The sequence below is a fragment of the Anomalospiza imberbis genome, chromosome 1, assembly GCF_031753505.1.
Source record: "Anomalospiza imberbis isolate Cuckoo-Finch-1a 21T00152 chromosome 1, ASM3175350v1, whole genome shotgun sequence".
Lineage (NCBI taxonomy): Eukaryota > Metazoa > Chordata > Aves > Passeriformes > Viduidae > Anomalospiza > Anomalospiza imberbis.
This window is the reverse complement of record NC_089681.1, coordinates 91,609,381-91,625,095: the sequence shown is the minus strand read 5'-3', so window position 1 is coordinate 91,625,095 and position 15,715 is coordinate 91,609,381. Positions and strand designations below refer to the sequence as shown.

General features: G+C 42.1%; 1 protein-coding gene across 1 annotated transcript in view; it reads left to right on the top strand.

Moving 5' to 3' along the window:
• The first annotated feature begins 1,469 nt into the window (after positions 1 to 1,469).
• The window catches only part of MBOAT1 (membrane bound O-acyltransferase domain containing 1), a 56,091-nt gene continuing 41,845 nt past the window's right edge, over positions 1,470 to 15,715 (top strand). The window contains exon 1 of the mRNA XM_068200010.1: positions 1,470 to 1,627. Coding sequence (XP_068056111.1) covers positions 1,538 to 1,627 — 90 coding nt within the window. The 5' untranslated portion in view covers positions 1,470 to 1,537. The remainder of the gene's footprint in view (positions 1,628 to 15,715) is intronic.

Below are 15,715 nucleotides of genomic sequence, written 5' to 3'. Positions count from 1 at the left end.
GCCCAGATGGCTGAGCACTGTATACAGAGAGACACGTAATTCCTGTGCCTGGAGCTGTGTGATATCCCATCCTGCTCCTCTAGTGGCAGAAATAGGTGGAGTCCAGTCACATAGAGGAAATACGAAGGGGAGAAGAATGCTTATGGTCTTCAGAAATACTATGTGCTGACCCCCTGAGTATTCACATGGATTATGTGTGGCTTTCTCCCCAGAACTCTGGCAGTCGATGGCTCTTAGGCAGTTTCACAGACACAGTGAAAGGCATTTCCTTGATTCAAAAAAACTACCACGTCTCAACCTGAAGTCACCCTCCCAGAGGTACTAGATTTCCACAGTGAAAAAAAGCTTTGATATTATCTGTACTGTGTGTGTCATAAATCACTTTTATTCTGTTCCCAAAAGCAGATCAATGTTTTTAGCCAAAGCTCAACAAGCTTGTGGCAGACACAGCCCATGGAAAGTTCCATCCGGAGAGTTTCAGGCTGGCAAATTTTAAACTGGAAAGAGCAGTGTATAATGGAAATCATTAAGAACTCTCATGCATGCCTATCCAGTTCTTCCAAACCTCTTACTTTCTCCACTGAAAGTATGTGTGTGCATGTATGCATGTGTATACTTTCACATACATTCAAACTGGCACCACTAAAATGATACCAAGAGAATGTAGTTTCTGTAAACCTCCTTCCCCACTGAACAGTCTTTGCCTGGGTTTTCCAGCACAGCACACCCTTGCAGGGCATTTGAACATGGCACAATACCATTTTAAGCCACTATTACAGTTTCAGCTACCACAGTTGGCAATTACTTGAAGAAAAGGAAACGACCGGCCTATTGATGAGCGTGTAACCAAGGCCGCAAGGATCCTTTGGGATATTCCAGGTTCCGAGCATGCCAGCAGCTGTGAGCTGAACAGAGAGCTTGCAGCGCTGACCAAGCTCTCCTTGGAACACAGTACCACATTGTCCGGGGCAAGCGTAAGAGCACTCCTTCTGCAGATAAGATGAGCTTGGCAGAAGAACTTGCAAGATAAACATATCACTTAAAGCTTACTACTAATTTTTCCCTGTTTTCCCCTGTGAAGGGTCTCCGTATAAATAAATGAGTAAATAAATACTTCTTCCTGGGACTGTTTTGGCTGTGACACTCTAGCTCTCCCCTTCTTGGGGCAGCTGCGAGCTCTGCCGGTGCCTGACAAGCGTGTGCTTTTGGCAGGAACCTGGGGCCGGGAGACTCCGCTGGGCCAGCGGCTGTCTGTGCGCACCCGGCCGCACTGAGCCCGCGGCGAGCGCGATGCCACCGCGCCAGGGCACCGCGCCCGCGGGCGGCGGGAGGCGGCAGATGCGGCCCCGGGGATGGCGAGGGCTTCCCGCTCCCCGCCCCCGGAGCCCGTCCCGCCCCGCCCCGGCCGTCGGCGGCGGCCCCGCCCCACGGAGGGCCCCGGGGCGGGCGCGGCGCGGCGCGGAGCGGGCGCGGCGGCGGCGGGAGGTGCGCGCAGGTGGCGCCGGGGCCGTGCGGCGGCGGGAGGGGGGGATGCGGCATGGCCGAGCCACCCAGAGCCCCGCACCGCACCACCGGCTCCACCCTGCTGCACCCGCTGAGCGCGCTGCTGGGCATCCCGCTGGACCAGGTGAGGCTGCGAGCCGCGCCGGGAGCGGCGGGCCCGGGCGGCATCCTCAGCGCGGATCCCTGGCCGGCAGGGACGGCGGGTCCGACGCTGTCACGCCGTGTCTGCCCAGGGGCCTCGGGAGCAGCGCGGAGAGCCCGCGCTAGGAGCGGGTTTGGGCGGGGGTCGGGCTGCTGTCACCGGGGAAGCGTTTCGTTTTTCCCGGCAATGCCTGGCGCTTTTCCTGCTCTCGCAAGAAGTCGCCGCTGGATGCTGCTGGCTGCTGTCAATCACGGTGCTGGGCTGACTGGGGCAGAGTTTGGAATGCTTCAGGAGCTCGGGTGCTGGTCCACCTCTGGGAACCGCGTGCGGAGATGCGGGGTGCCCTGTAGGGAATCCTTACGTTCAGGCACTGCTTTCGTGGCTACAGGACTGTAGAAGGAAAGCTCAGAAGCCGCTTCCAACCTAGTCCAAGTGCCTGATGGAGTTGTGAAGTGCATATATGGAGATAGGCAGAATACACAGACACACAAGTGGTCTTCTGGGAGGGCAAGTTTGCATTAAATCCTTAACAGCATCATAGATTTTTGGCTGTGGTTGTGTTTGCTAATTGTTTATAGTCTCCTAGTTAACTTTATCCCTGACAGGCAGAAAAACGTTGCTCTCCCCTACCCCCTGCCTTTTATTGTCTCTCAAGCCTGCATGCACCTGCTGCCTTCCTGCATTCTTTCAGCAACAAGGAAGTTAAGTCTGGAAGTTTGTGCTGAACAGAAAAAGACTCCACCAAACTACTAGGAAGTTGATCTGTGCTCTAAGAAACCAGGGCACCAGAGGTATGCTTGGTAAAATATCAACAGAAGATTGAGATTTATTTGCTTTCTTCTGTTTGCAGAGTGAGTGGTGCTATGTGTCATTTTTTACTACTGTTTGTTTTTAAAGCTGAGTAAGGAATATGTCATTTTGTAGATTAAACTCCTTCATCTATCCATGCCAGTTTTCCCTTTTTTTGACAGAAAACAGGTTTTGATGCAAGAAGACAGATATGTTGCTCAACACTAAAACCGTCAAACAATAAAGGCCTATAATTATCTGTGAGCTATTAGTTTAGGAGAAGGCACATGAATAGTGATAGCTTCTTTTCTGAGGTATTCCATGGGATGATTGATGTATACAGTAGCACCAAAGAAACCAGGAATAGCAAACATTTACTGTTCCGGCTTGTTTGTGGTGCCACAGTGTACATACAGTGTTAGGCTGACTCGGTTCCCAAACAATGAAGTCTTGACAGACTGCAGTTTTTCTTTCTAAACTTTCAAAATCTTGCCCTTCCGTTCAGCTGAGGTGATACAAAGATGGTGTTTTCTGTGGAGAAGATTCTTCTCGTGCTCTTCTGGGCCTGAGGATGCTTCACTGCATCTGGTTATGTGCTGTGTTTGTCCCTGGGCTCTGGTCTCATGGGTGCTGGTGGTGGGCACTTCTGTGTTTGCTGGTTTGTTTCTTGAGCCCACATCAGAAAGCAGGGGCCACGTGCTCTGAGGTCAGCAGTGTGGCTGGGCTGTGTGAGTGTGTGTGCAGGTGTGGGTGCTGTCCCTGCCCATGACCCTGCTGGCTCAAGTGGCATGGGGCAGTGATGGGCCAGGAGGAACCCCCCTTTTGTGGGGTTCATCATAGAACTGCAGCATAGCTGCAATGAAATAGAACTTCCTCACCTGAAAATCCCTCTATTTGATTGTCCCTGTGAGATTATGCCATCGATGCTTTTTAAACCCCCCGCTCCTCTTGTCCCACTGCTGTATGCTGCACCATGCCAAGCATCAGGGACTTCTGCTGTCCTGGAGCAGGATATACCCAGATTGTGGGTACGTGTGGAAGCACTGTGCCACCACTGTTCCCTCAAACTGTATGAGTCTCAACTCTGACCTGCAATCTAAGGCCCTCAGAAGCAAAATAAAATCTTTTTTACATGACTTTTCTGCCAGGTGGATTGCTTCCCTTCCTTGTAAGAATGAGAGAGTGTTTTGCTGAAGCAGAGAGAAGTTCAGTCACATGCTCCTCTGCACAGAATGGAGCTCTGTATATGAAGGACAACTTTGCCAGATCTGAATCCCATGTGGAGCAGGGGCTGGTTTTACAGAAGCCCCTTCCTGCAGTGCTGACAGGCTCTCTGTGCCTTCTGCTTGGTGCCCAGGCTGCAGCAGAGGAGGTATCTCTGGTTTGCCACTCTGCGTCCCTGTCATTGTGCTTGGCCTGCTCAATGGTGACAGCCCCAATCTCCCTCTGGTCCGTGCAGCTGGCAGTTCCGCATGGGTGGCCCTGAACCTTCAAAAATTCCAGGATGTGCCTGGAAAGCAAGAGGTAAAGTTGGAGTTTAGACCCTCCAGGTCACTGTAATATGTGAAAGCCATATGTCTCTGTGTTAAATGAACAGAGGACTTGTCCCTTCTTTTATAGAGATGGTTTTCCAAGAGAACTGTGCTATGAGAGAGATTTCACTCAATGTAAAAGACCAGAAAAAAAGTTGAGCTGAAGGTCTGAGGAATGAAGGTTGTAATCATTACCCTTCCATGGCTGAGGCAGAAAAGCTGTGGCAATGGTACTTGGAAAATGTTTTGTCATCTCAGAAGCAGCTGTTGTGTCACTCAATATGGAAAGCATGGATGAGTACGAAAATGTCGTTTTGCACATTGGTGGTTTTCTTAAGAAAAAAATTGCAACTTGGGTTTAAAAGCAGCCCAGAATTACAGAGGATGGAGCTCCTCTCTGCACTGTGTACCTGGCAGACAACTCACATTTTGTCTAGGAGACAGTGCACTGCATGAGGACATAATGGTGTTTTCTGCTTTAGATGCTAAAACAATCCTGATGTGTCAGCATGTCTCTTCAATGGATGATTATCTTTGAATTTAGCATTGAAATACTATTTCTTAAGAAGTGCTATATGTGGTAACAAGATTAATGATCTTGAAAGAGGATGAAAAGACTCTCTGTGTTCAATTAATTCTCATATCTCAGGAAAGCAGACTTTGAAGTTTAGCTGACTTGTGCTCTAAAAATATCTGTCTAGGTCAATGGTATACCTTCAGCAGCATTTGCAAAAAAATTTTGGGGTGTTTTTTATTTCCATACCATGTATTCCCCAAATCATTGATGCTGGAATTTCGTCTCTCCCTTTTGCTTATACAATGACTTTTGGCAAAGTATACGCTTTTTTGTTATACATGCTCAAAATCACCAATTTCGGGATATAGTTCTCTACAATAAATCAGTGAGATATGGGAAGTTAAACATTAAACTTGATAGTGTAGTTTATGTAAACAAAGCATGTGCATGTAAAAATACTGTGAAGAAATAAATATACTATTTCAAGCTATATTAAAAGTAAATTTAATGGCATTATTTATTCATATGCAGTTTTACCATGCCTTCCTAAACTCTAGGCATCTCCAGAAGTAATTCAGGCTCAGAGGGTTAAGACATGTGATTAAAAAGTTTCTCTTCCCAAGGTTATTTTGTAGTACCCTTGATACGCCAGGTTACCTATTGCTTTAGAAGTAGCAACTCTAGTGCAAATGGTGAACTGCTGTACAGCAAACCTTACATTTTAACAGGCCTTGTTACCCTGACCTATTGTCAGACAGTACCAAGGCTGTTAACTTTGAGGGAAGTAAGTTCAGAGGAAATTCCCTCAAAAACCTGTATGAGCATCTTCTCATGTTTCTGTCAGATGGCTTTTAATTTTGGTGTTTCCATTGATAAGGCCAGCCATGTTTCCCCAAAGTGGAAAAAAAATTCACTTGAACTTAATTTTGTCTGCTGGTGGGAATGAAAAATTTTTCATTTTAATTCTTTCATTGTAGGTCATCTACATATTTATATTTTGGCAGCAGTTTAAATAAAAAAACTAACTGTGGAGGGATTCTGGGACATGCCTCTAAATCTTGGGATAGTTGGAGTATTAAAAATGTCTTTCCACCATTCCTTAAGTTTGAAAAAACTCTCTGCACAAAACATGCTGGTAAACTGGTTTAAAAAGGAGAAAGAAGAAAAAAATATATGTATCTTTTTTAACTTTTACAAAAATCAACATGTATTCTAATCCCAAATCAAGGATGGTTTTGTTAGCTTTTTTTCTTAACGTTTTTCTTTTACTTTTTTTTTTCTGTCTGACTTCAGTTTTACTTCTCTGCTTTTTGATTTAACTAATCAGAAGATCTGTTAGTCCCAAGCTTCTTTGCATGACTTTTCTTATCCAGTTTTTTGGCAGTGTAAAGTCAAATAAAAAACTGTCTTTCTAGGAACTTAATGGACTTTAGTCTGTGAACTTTGAGGATCCTTTAATGGTTGTCAATAGAGACATTAGAAAATGTAATGCTGAGGAAAGAAAGGTAATTTGTCATAGACCATAGTGAGATAACTGAAGGTGGAAGTTCATTAAAGATTTAAGCAGGGTTAGTATCAGGTTTTTAGCAGAAAAAATGCTGCTCTGAAGCTCTGGAAAAAACTGTCATGGTTGGTATGAACTATGCTACATTTCAATTTCCTAATGTCATTATTTTACAGTTGAAAATTCTACATTTCCATTTTGAATTGCAGCAGTATTTGTTACATTAGATCCCTCCTTGCCTAACACATTCAGCTACAAAAAAAAAAAAAAGCCATGTAAATCTTAGTTATTTGAGAAGAAAAAAAAAAAAAAAACAAATGAAATTTGAATTCAACACATTTATAGAAAAATATTATTTACATTGCCAAAACCAACTTTACTTTTGAGCTTTTCTGATTTTTGAATACTTAGGTTTTGTAAAACTGTTTTCCTTAAAAGAAACCATTAGCTTCTTATTATAATGCCATGAAGGAGAAGGCATGATGTAAAGAACAGAGTAAGAATCTTACTGACCCTCGTTTGGGTCCCCAGTTAAACAAGTGCATGTGAACAGGGCAGTTCATAGTGCATTTACAGTAAATTCAGTCTCTGACTTGTTTCAATCACTTGTGCAAGGTCCAGGAGTCTGTATCCTCCTGGGACAGTCCTGGGACAGCGCTATGATCCTTTCTTCCAAAGTTTAGGGCTCCAAAGCATTTTTTTTTTTCTGTTCAGGTCAGCTATGACTGACAATTGCAATAAATACACTTTCTCTGCTTTGGAAATGTGTGCTGCCTTTTCCAACATGTTCTCACTGTGTTTGGCACTGTAGTTTTGAACCTTATGGCTGATGTCTTGATACTATGAGTGTAAATATTTCCACATCCCTCATGCCTTAAAAACAAAGCCTGTCCTAAAACTCCATCCTGGAGTTTTTTAATTTGGCAAGGGACAAAAGTGCAACTGGGATCAGCTGCTTACAATTTTCCACCTTTTAAGCACTTTCCTTCTCATCTGTGTTAAACAAGATCTGGAAAAATAAACATTGAAGGGCTGCATAAAGCTCCCTGAAACCTTCTCTGCGCATTAATCATGCCAGCACTGATTTAGTGGTGCTCTGCAGCTATTTTGAGAAAATCTAAAGTAGTGATGAAGATTCTTGGGCTCCAGCCTAGGGGTCTAGGCACTGAGCACAGAGCTGGCTCTGTGTTTTCGGGGGAGCCCCTGATGCTTAGGGATTTGCTGTGCGTTTGCCAGCCTGGCACGGTATTTAACACTCTGGCTGCTCCTTGGCTCCAGTTACAGCTCACAAGGATGGGCAGCGCTGGAGGCAGGCTTGCCAAACTACAAAGTGCTGCTGCTAGTCCCTGGGCAGGGGAGGCTGCAGCACTGGGCTTGGCATTACTGCAGGAATCCAACCTTTTGTACTTGTCCAAAATCAAGTAACAGGTAACTTGATTTTTAAAACATGTCAATGGGCCACATTTTACTTTGGAGTGAAAAAAATCTTTCTCTGTGTTACTTAGTAGTTACAGATAACCTTGAGGGTACCGAACTTCATCTCCTGGATAGTCTAGTGGAGGTCATTAAGGAGCTCTTCCAGAAAATCAGGCCCACTCTTAAAAGTTCAGCCTGATGCAAAAATTTCCACAATTAGTTCACTAATAGTGATGAGATTGTTTATGTTAAAATGTAGTTTGGACCAGGAGTGTGCTTTTGGAAGGAAGTCCTTGACTGTCCCCACTGGGCACACTTTGGACACAAAATGGCCCTAGAGCATCTACACAGGGTTCCTTTCTGAGAATGTGAAGCCAGAAGGTGCTCCCCAGGGACCTGCAGTGCCTCAGCTGTTGAGGGGCACACAGCACTTGAGTTCAGCTCCTCTGACCTGAGACCCTCCAGACAATGAGTCACAGGAAGGAGGCACCTCACCCTCACCTGCTTTGCTCTTCAGTGCCATTTTTGCTCCACCTCAGCACTTGCTGAGATGGACATAGTGGAATTCTTTGACCTTCATCTGGTGGTTCCTTCAGCATGCAGCACTGGTCAGGCTTGTTTGGTCACTCCTGAATAGGTGGAATCCAGCCCGTTCTGCACAGGACTCAGGCAGGTCAGCCAGGCCTGCCTCTGCCAACAGAGAGAACGAATGGCCCATGGAGAAAAACAGCGAAGGGAAGCCCTTTGGGTGGTCCTTTCCCAGAGCAAGATTGCATCACTCTCCCTTCTTATGACCTTGATTGGGAATGTTTATTTTCACCAGTCCTTTTTTTCCCCCAGCTTAAAGCATTTTAAACAGCTTTTGCAAAATCACAGGTGAGCACAGATGCACGACCAAAAGCACACATTCTGACATAAATGGTTTTTTTAGAAGTTTTTTTGGATGGGGCCTACTTACAGTATGTTGCATCCTTAATGGAGTTGAGTGGAAATATCTTTTCTCTTGTGTATTTAGCTTCCCTCATGATAAGAAAACTTCAGGCTTTAAAAAACCAATCCTAATAGTGTGAGGAGAAAAACTCTTGTAAATATATTTTTGAATGAAATATGTTGAATCATTTCCAAATTTCCAAAGAATTTGTTCTCAATCATTCCTCTAAGTGTTAGTAAAATACTCAAATAGAAGGCAATTTTTAAAACCAAAATCCAAAGTATTAACTAGACAGCTTTTCCAGCCAGGAATTATTTTTTTCTTCAATGGGAAAAGGTACTCATTGTTCTGAAAACTTCTAATAAAGTTAATCAATCAGTCTGTAGAATGAGTATTGCCATGCTATCTGGTCTGAGGCAAAACAAATACTAAACATCAGAACAATTCTTCATTTCCCTCTTTCTGGTTGCTTTGTCCTTGTGAGATTTGGTGTTTCCCTTGTAACAGACTGGCTGGATAATGGGAGTTTTGCCTGTACCCTCATGTCACACTCTGCAGTGTAGTGGGTGGAAAGCTGTCTCAAAGCATGTGAGCTGCCTACCTAGATGACTTAAGCAAAAAGCAAATTGACCTGAATGTGTGCATCTGGCTGCTAAATCCCAGACAAAGACCTGGCAACCCTACGGAATAGCAAGTTTTAAATTTTTGATCAGTGAGAGATTATATTCTGTGGTCTTCAGTGAGTGTGTTAGGTTGGGGACATCTGAGATGGAAAAGGGAGGCAAGAAAATACTCTTTTAAATAATTTCTTTGGATTACGTGCAGAATACTAGAAAAGCTAAATAACAACGTCAGGCCAAGAAACAGACCTCAAATGCTGACTGTCATGAACAGGGTGAGCGTTTGCTGCTTCCATAGGCCCTGGTCTGCTGACAAAGCTCTAATTGGACCTCAGCAATTTCTTCATTTGTGGTTTCTTGTTCAAGTGCAATTTGGCCCTGGTATGTAGATAGAGCAGGAATGGGGAAGGCAAAATGTCAAGGCAAAGCCTAAAACAGTTGAGGACCCCCCGCTTTCAATATTTTTTGAATAATTCCTGTGCTTGTTTTCATGCTCATGTATTGGTTTTAAGTAAAACTTTTTATTTTTAAAGGACCACAGAGTAGAAAAGTTTTCATTTTTAACTCTTACATCTGGCTTAAATGACATTATAAATTGGTGAAAGTAGTTTTTTTCCCTATTACCAGTGCGAAGTAGTGTTAAAGAGAGTACAGTAGTGACTGTTTATCTCATGTGCACACACACAGAAGGCAGGTTCAAATCCCTGACTCCTACAGTTTGCCTTAAGTATTTATACCAGCAAATTCCAGCTGATAGATCAGTAATTTATCTGTTGTAGAGAGAGTTTTATAATTACTCTGTTCAGTCATAAGTGGTGTTTAAGTAGTCTGACATTTACAATTCTTATGTGCCAGGGTTTCTCAGGATATTTTGCCAACTATGCTGTATTGAGGGTGAAAACAAAGTGTAGACAAATGGAGACAGTGACTGAGAAGTTAAAGTTCATTTTTTAAAAAATTAAATCCAGTTTTTGATGGCAGCATTAGGCATCCAGAGCGAGTTTTAGGCATGGTTAGGACCCACAGCTGTCTTTGCCTCAGTATGTATGTTTGTGTTCATGCTAATTCTCTAGAGGCAAAAAATTGTGGTCTGTAGTTGCCACAGCAACAATAACACTGCACTCAGAGTATGGGTGGGTTTTCCCTACTTTGTACAAGATTGTTGAAAGTGTAGGCATATTGCTGTGAGAAACTGTGCAATATGATAGACTCTTGAGAGAGAAAACACTTGTTTGTTTTTTGTTCAGAGAATATAATTTTAATTTTGTGTTACCTTTATTGCGACTTCTCTGATAGGGTGTTATTTCCCAATTTGCAAAGCTAGCATTGTAGAGAGGAAAATGGGCTCAGCAGTTTGGGAAAAGAAAGTTTCAGAGGTGTTCTGCTGATGCTAATCAGTAAATAAAATGAGGATTAGAACAAAGAATGGTCAGGACAGAATGACATAACTATATTTCTGTTCCACTGTGGTTGGTTTTGTCAATGAAATGATGACTGTAGCTGTTCTTTGCCATGAACCAGGATGAAAATTTGTACTAGATAAAAGAAAACAAATACAGGGTAAGCTTATTTTCTTAAACCTGCTAAAGCAAAGTGAAGTCACGGAGAGGTTTGCTTTAGAAATGACTTTTACGAGGGATCATGGTGAAAGTGTATGTGAGCAGCATGGAAAACATCGATCTAGGCCTTAGATCATGTCATAGAATGTGTTGAAAGATCATTTAGCTTCAACCCTGATGCCAGGGAACTTCCACTAGGACATGTTACTCAGAGCCCCGGGTGGCCTTGAACACCTCCAGGGATGAGTTCACAGCCTTTTTGGTCAAGCCAAGAAGGGACTTATTCACTTCTGTCTCCCAGTGTTTTTTCACGTTCAGAGAAACATGTGATAGGCTGCAGATTCAACAGTGATTAAAATTAAGGTGTTTTTCATGTAGTCCAGACCTGGCTGTGAAACCCTTTCAACAGGAGGCTGGGAAGACCAAGAACTTGGCCAAAGCCAGAGTGCACTTGGATGTTTATCTGAAAGACATGAGTTTCTAGGGTAAGCATAGCTTAAAAGAAAAACCTTTTGGAAGTACCTGTTTTTTGCTGGCTCCTTTCAGGGCTTGTTCCCTCTGTAGGCACTGGTTTCTGTCAGCCCTGCCTCTGGTGTTGCTGATGCCTTTAGATTCCCAAATCACTGCTGACAGTCCAAAGCATGGCTACTTCTGTTATGGGTGGGTGGCTCTGCTTGAGTCATCATCCCCTCCCAGACCTTGACTAATGCTGGATTTATTACTTGAGTTTCTTCACATGGTGATAATATAGCAGGAAGCACCAGATCTCTGCAGGGAAGATTAGCCAACACCCAGGAGATGTCACTTCTCTCACATCCCGCTTTCAGGCAGCCCCATCTGCAGCTGTCCTTCTGTTTATTAGTTAATATAAGAAGTAACTGGCTCCTTATATGATTTGTAATGTATTCCCCTGTTGGGTTATCCTCTTACTTTTCTGTTCTGATTTTTAACTGCTGGGGGATTTTTGTCCATATGCTGAGCACTTCCCCTCTGTTCAGCTCATGCTGCATATCTTTAATGCTGTATTTGATAGTTTCGTGATCTGCATATATTCTTTGAATGGATTATGCCAGCAGGTGTCTGGTGAAGTCTGCCTTCAACCTTTGATAGGGTTCTGACATCCTGATCTGTAGTCTATTATCTATCTGTTTATCAGTCATACATTTTTATGTGCACCATTACCTCAGTTGCCTAGGTGTCTCAGGCTTCCTGTTTATTTTTTTGCCTAGATAGAGTTGAGTTAGTGTTTAAATGATTATCAGGAGAAAATAGATTCTGTATCTGCCTTCTCTCTTTCTTTTTCCTGTGGCACTTCAGTTTTTGAACACAGTCACTAATAAAGATGACGTACCTGCCCAATTTTAGAAGGCCCTAAATGGCAAGTGTGCCTGTTTGCTGTGTCTAGGATCATGTTTCTGCAATTGCTTGGAGAATTTCTGCCTATGAGACAGTGGCCTCATTTATTTGCTGACAGGTGGAACTAGTGGTTTGTGCCCTGGAAAAGCTTCAGGTGGTCTTTGGGAACCCAGGTCGCTGGTCACCTCCAGCTCCTGAGTCTCCTCTCCCTTGTCCCATATAAACTCCGTGCCACTCGTTACTTGGGTGACTTCCAGCATCAGAGAAACTGAAATGCTCCCCAAATCTGAATCTGCATCTTGGTGTACAGCAACAGCGGGAAGAACACCATGTGCGTTTTGAGATAGCAAAGTTTGCTAAAAATCAGACCTGAAATGCTTTCTCAAAGTGTCTCTGAAGTATCCAGATGTTAGTGGTATAAAACCTTGTGATAGAGAGGTGGAAGTACATTTTCTAAGCCAGCTGGGCAGATCGTGCAATGTCCTAGTTCTTTCAAAGCATGTTTTTTAAGGCTTTATGTGTAAAGCGCTTACTTGAAAGGGAAATTATAATTGTTTATGAAACTTAAAGGATTGTTGAATTTCTTTTCCCTGGCAATGTTCAAATTCTTACGGTACTTTGAGAAGAGTTCACTTGGAGTTTTTGAAATTTTTGTTGTTGTACATTGTTTCTTGGATAAGAAGTTGCCTGTCACTGCACAGTAGGAGCATCACTGTAATAACTTTTAAATGTAAGGACATTCTCCTCTTTTTTTCCTAACTGTTGAAGAGGAAAAAGTGAGACTTATTGCTGTTGCCTAAGAAAAGCAAGTTAAGTTTCTGCTATTGCTGACTCATAAGCATGGCAAGAATGCAAAAATACCATGATTAAGCAAAGGTGAGTGAGTTTTTTCCTCCTCATATCGCAGTTATCTTTGGAAAATATCAGTGTTATAAACCAAAGTTCTGCTGTACTGCATGCAAATAGAACTACAGAGCTCCAGTGGGGGGATATGGGGGGGATATGTGAAGAAGACTTTAATGAGGCAAGGGAATTAATTTTTTTTCCTTAAATATAGTATTGTGCAAATAAAATTAATTTCTAGTAGGAGCCAAATATCTCTTCTTTTTTTTTGTTTGTTTGCATTTCTTTATTCACCAACTGACGCTTGTTCATGCTGTGTGTTTTCCTGTTAGTTTTTGTTTTGATTTGGTTGCTAAGTTTGAAAACTAGGAAATGTGGGCTTTTTTCATTTTTTGTTATTTGTTTGTTTAATTTGATGGGGCAACCCCTCAAATTCCTTCAGAGCGCGACTTCTGAAAGGTACTGATGATTTCCAAATATGTTAATTTAGCGGTGGTTGAGATGTTTGACTTGTGCCAAGTCCTGAGCACTTGTCATCTCCAAGTTACTTGTTTTCAATAGTGTCTGAAGCTGAGTGCCTAAAATTAGACGTGCTCCAAAGTTCAGCTTTCAGAGATATTTGCTGTAGATGTAAGGTGCTTGTAACAGGCATAACTAAACAGCTGGGATTATGTTCTTGTCTTTTTGCATGGTTCACAATCCAAAATATGACCATGAAGCAAGTATGCTGCAAATTCTGAGCAGAAATAAGGAAGGAGAAAAAAAGCCACAACAGGATATTGTCACTGTGCACATTTTTGGTGTCTTCTCTTCCTGCCACGGTTCTGAAGGGATTAAAAATAAGTCTGCAGCTCACATAAATGAAGGTTAGATAAACATGTCATATATTGAAAGACAAAGAGTGATAATTTCACTTTTAAACTGTGGAACAATAGGAAGGACCAGTATTTTGTGGTTGTGAAAGTGAATATCTGGAATTGGAGTTAAGAGAGGTTTGCAGATTCTACATTGTCACTGTAATAGCAAAGGAATTAAATTATGATAATTGTGTTTGAATTAGGAAAAAAAAAAGCAGCACATACACAGTATTTTGGAAATAGGCTAAAAATGAAGAAAATAGTTATCTAGAAAATCTGCTGGCCAGCAGAATCAAGTGCCTTGGGGGAAATGTGTGACTCGGCAAGCTGCTGGAAAATATAAAGTTTTCATTGTTTTTGGAAGCAAAAAGAATGAGTTTTACTATCTCTTATGTTTGCAAATATAATTGTCTAAATATAAACTGATTTTCCCAATTAAATGGTTCTCACTAAGGTTTACTGCCAAAAAATGTGGCTGTGCATATATTTCCTGCCCTTGTGCCATGCTTCTTTTTTTCCCCATGTGAAAAACCTCTCTAGTGTGCATCTGGTTGAGCATACTGAAAATTAATTCTAAAGAAAAAAAATTCTCTACAGATTCACTGTATATTTTCCCTGCTCTTTACTGCTGACTACCCAAAAGTTTTGTGTGTCCTCTTCTGCCCATGAAAGGTAGCTGGGAATACTTTCTGTACCTCTTTCACCAAATTCTGTTGACTGCATTAGTGGAGAGGGTATGGTCTCCCTTTATTTTGCGAGGCTGGAGCATAAGGCAGCAACACAGATCTTCACCTTTCCATGTTGATGTACCCCAAAATTCCATTTCTCTGCTTGTTTGAAGCATTTGCTTTGTTCTTCACTCCCTCTGCAAGTGTTGTTCCTGTGTATTTCTGAGACAGAAAACTGCTTAGGCAAGGAAGAGGACCGGAAGAAGTGAGGTTTGTAGCGCCTACTTGGGGAAGCAGGAAACTGAGTGTATTTGACTACACCCATTGTGTGGGAGCATTGTTACCCTAAAACTCTTCCACACATATCCAGCAATAGATATACTAGTTTGCTTTGACTGGCACCTTTTTTTGGTTGGTTGGTTTTAGGTTTGTGTTTTGTTTTGTTTTATCCCTGTTCTGTTTCAGGCACTTGAAATCAGTGTAGAGTACCAGCTTCTGGAATATGATACCTTTTTATGGTGTCTTTAAGTGTTAAACCAAAAATTGAAGCATGAGAAGCTATGGGTCATTTTTGAAAACTTTGTTTCTTAAAACTAAATTAAGTCCAGTTTCACAATCCAGGGATTTCTTTTTGCTTCTGGTAAAGTTAGTGTGTGTAGAATAAATACTGTTTATAAGTCTGCACTGTACATTTCTGCATCTAAACTTTCTCATCTGGAGTACTTTTACAGTAGAAGTACCTGTTTTAGAGTTATGCTTCAGGATTTGATGAACTGCAACCGAGAATTGCCTTTTTTCCCCATTGAAATGAAAAGAAATTTAGATTGACTAGCTCTGCTATTGCGATGAGAGTAAGGACAGATAAAATCTATCCTTTTCTCTAGCAAAGTCCATGCATAACTTTTTAAGCTCATCCTAATATGCTAATCTTTACAGCGCCCTCGTTTTAAGCTACTATGAACATGACTGAGCATTTAAATACAGGATGTTCCAGATTTTCTATGTTTAAGGGCCTAATAAAGTGTTACATAATACCATTGTGATGTCTGAAAAGTTTAGTCTTTGATCAAGCCACTCATTCCAAGGATAATGTGCTTAAATTTAGCACAGTGCAGACAGTTTCTACAGTGGGGAAAAAACCAACTTTCTTTTGGCATAGAATTACCTGTCAAGTTGGCACTTTTTTCCCCTTACCTAATATTTGTTTCTTTCTGTTGTGTGCACTTTCTGGGATATCACTGGGATAATGAGAACAAAACTACTCTGTTTATATTGGTTTGTTTTTTTAAAGACCACTGACATTTTTCTATAGAAAAGGAACTGAAAATAGAATTGCACAGACATTGCAGCAGCAAGAATTGGGCAAGTTATTTTAGATGTGCCAGTTCCCATTCTAGTGACGGATTGCACTTTAAGCCTACTGTTTTATTTTTAAATTGATGAATATGTGCAGGCTCAAGGCTTTCATATGGCCTGAA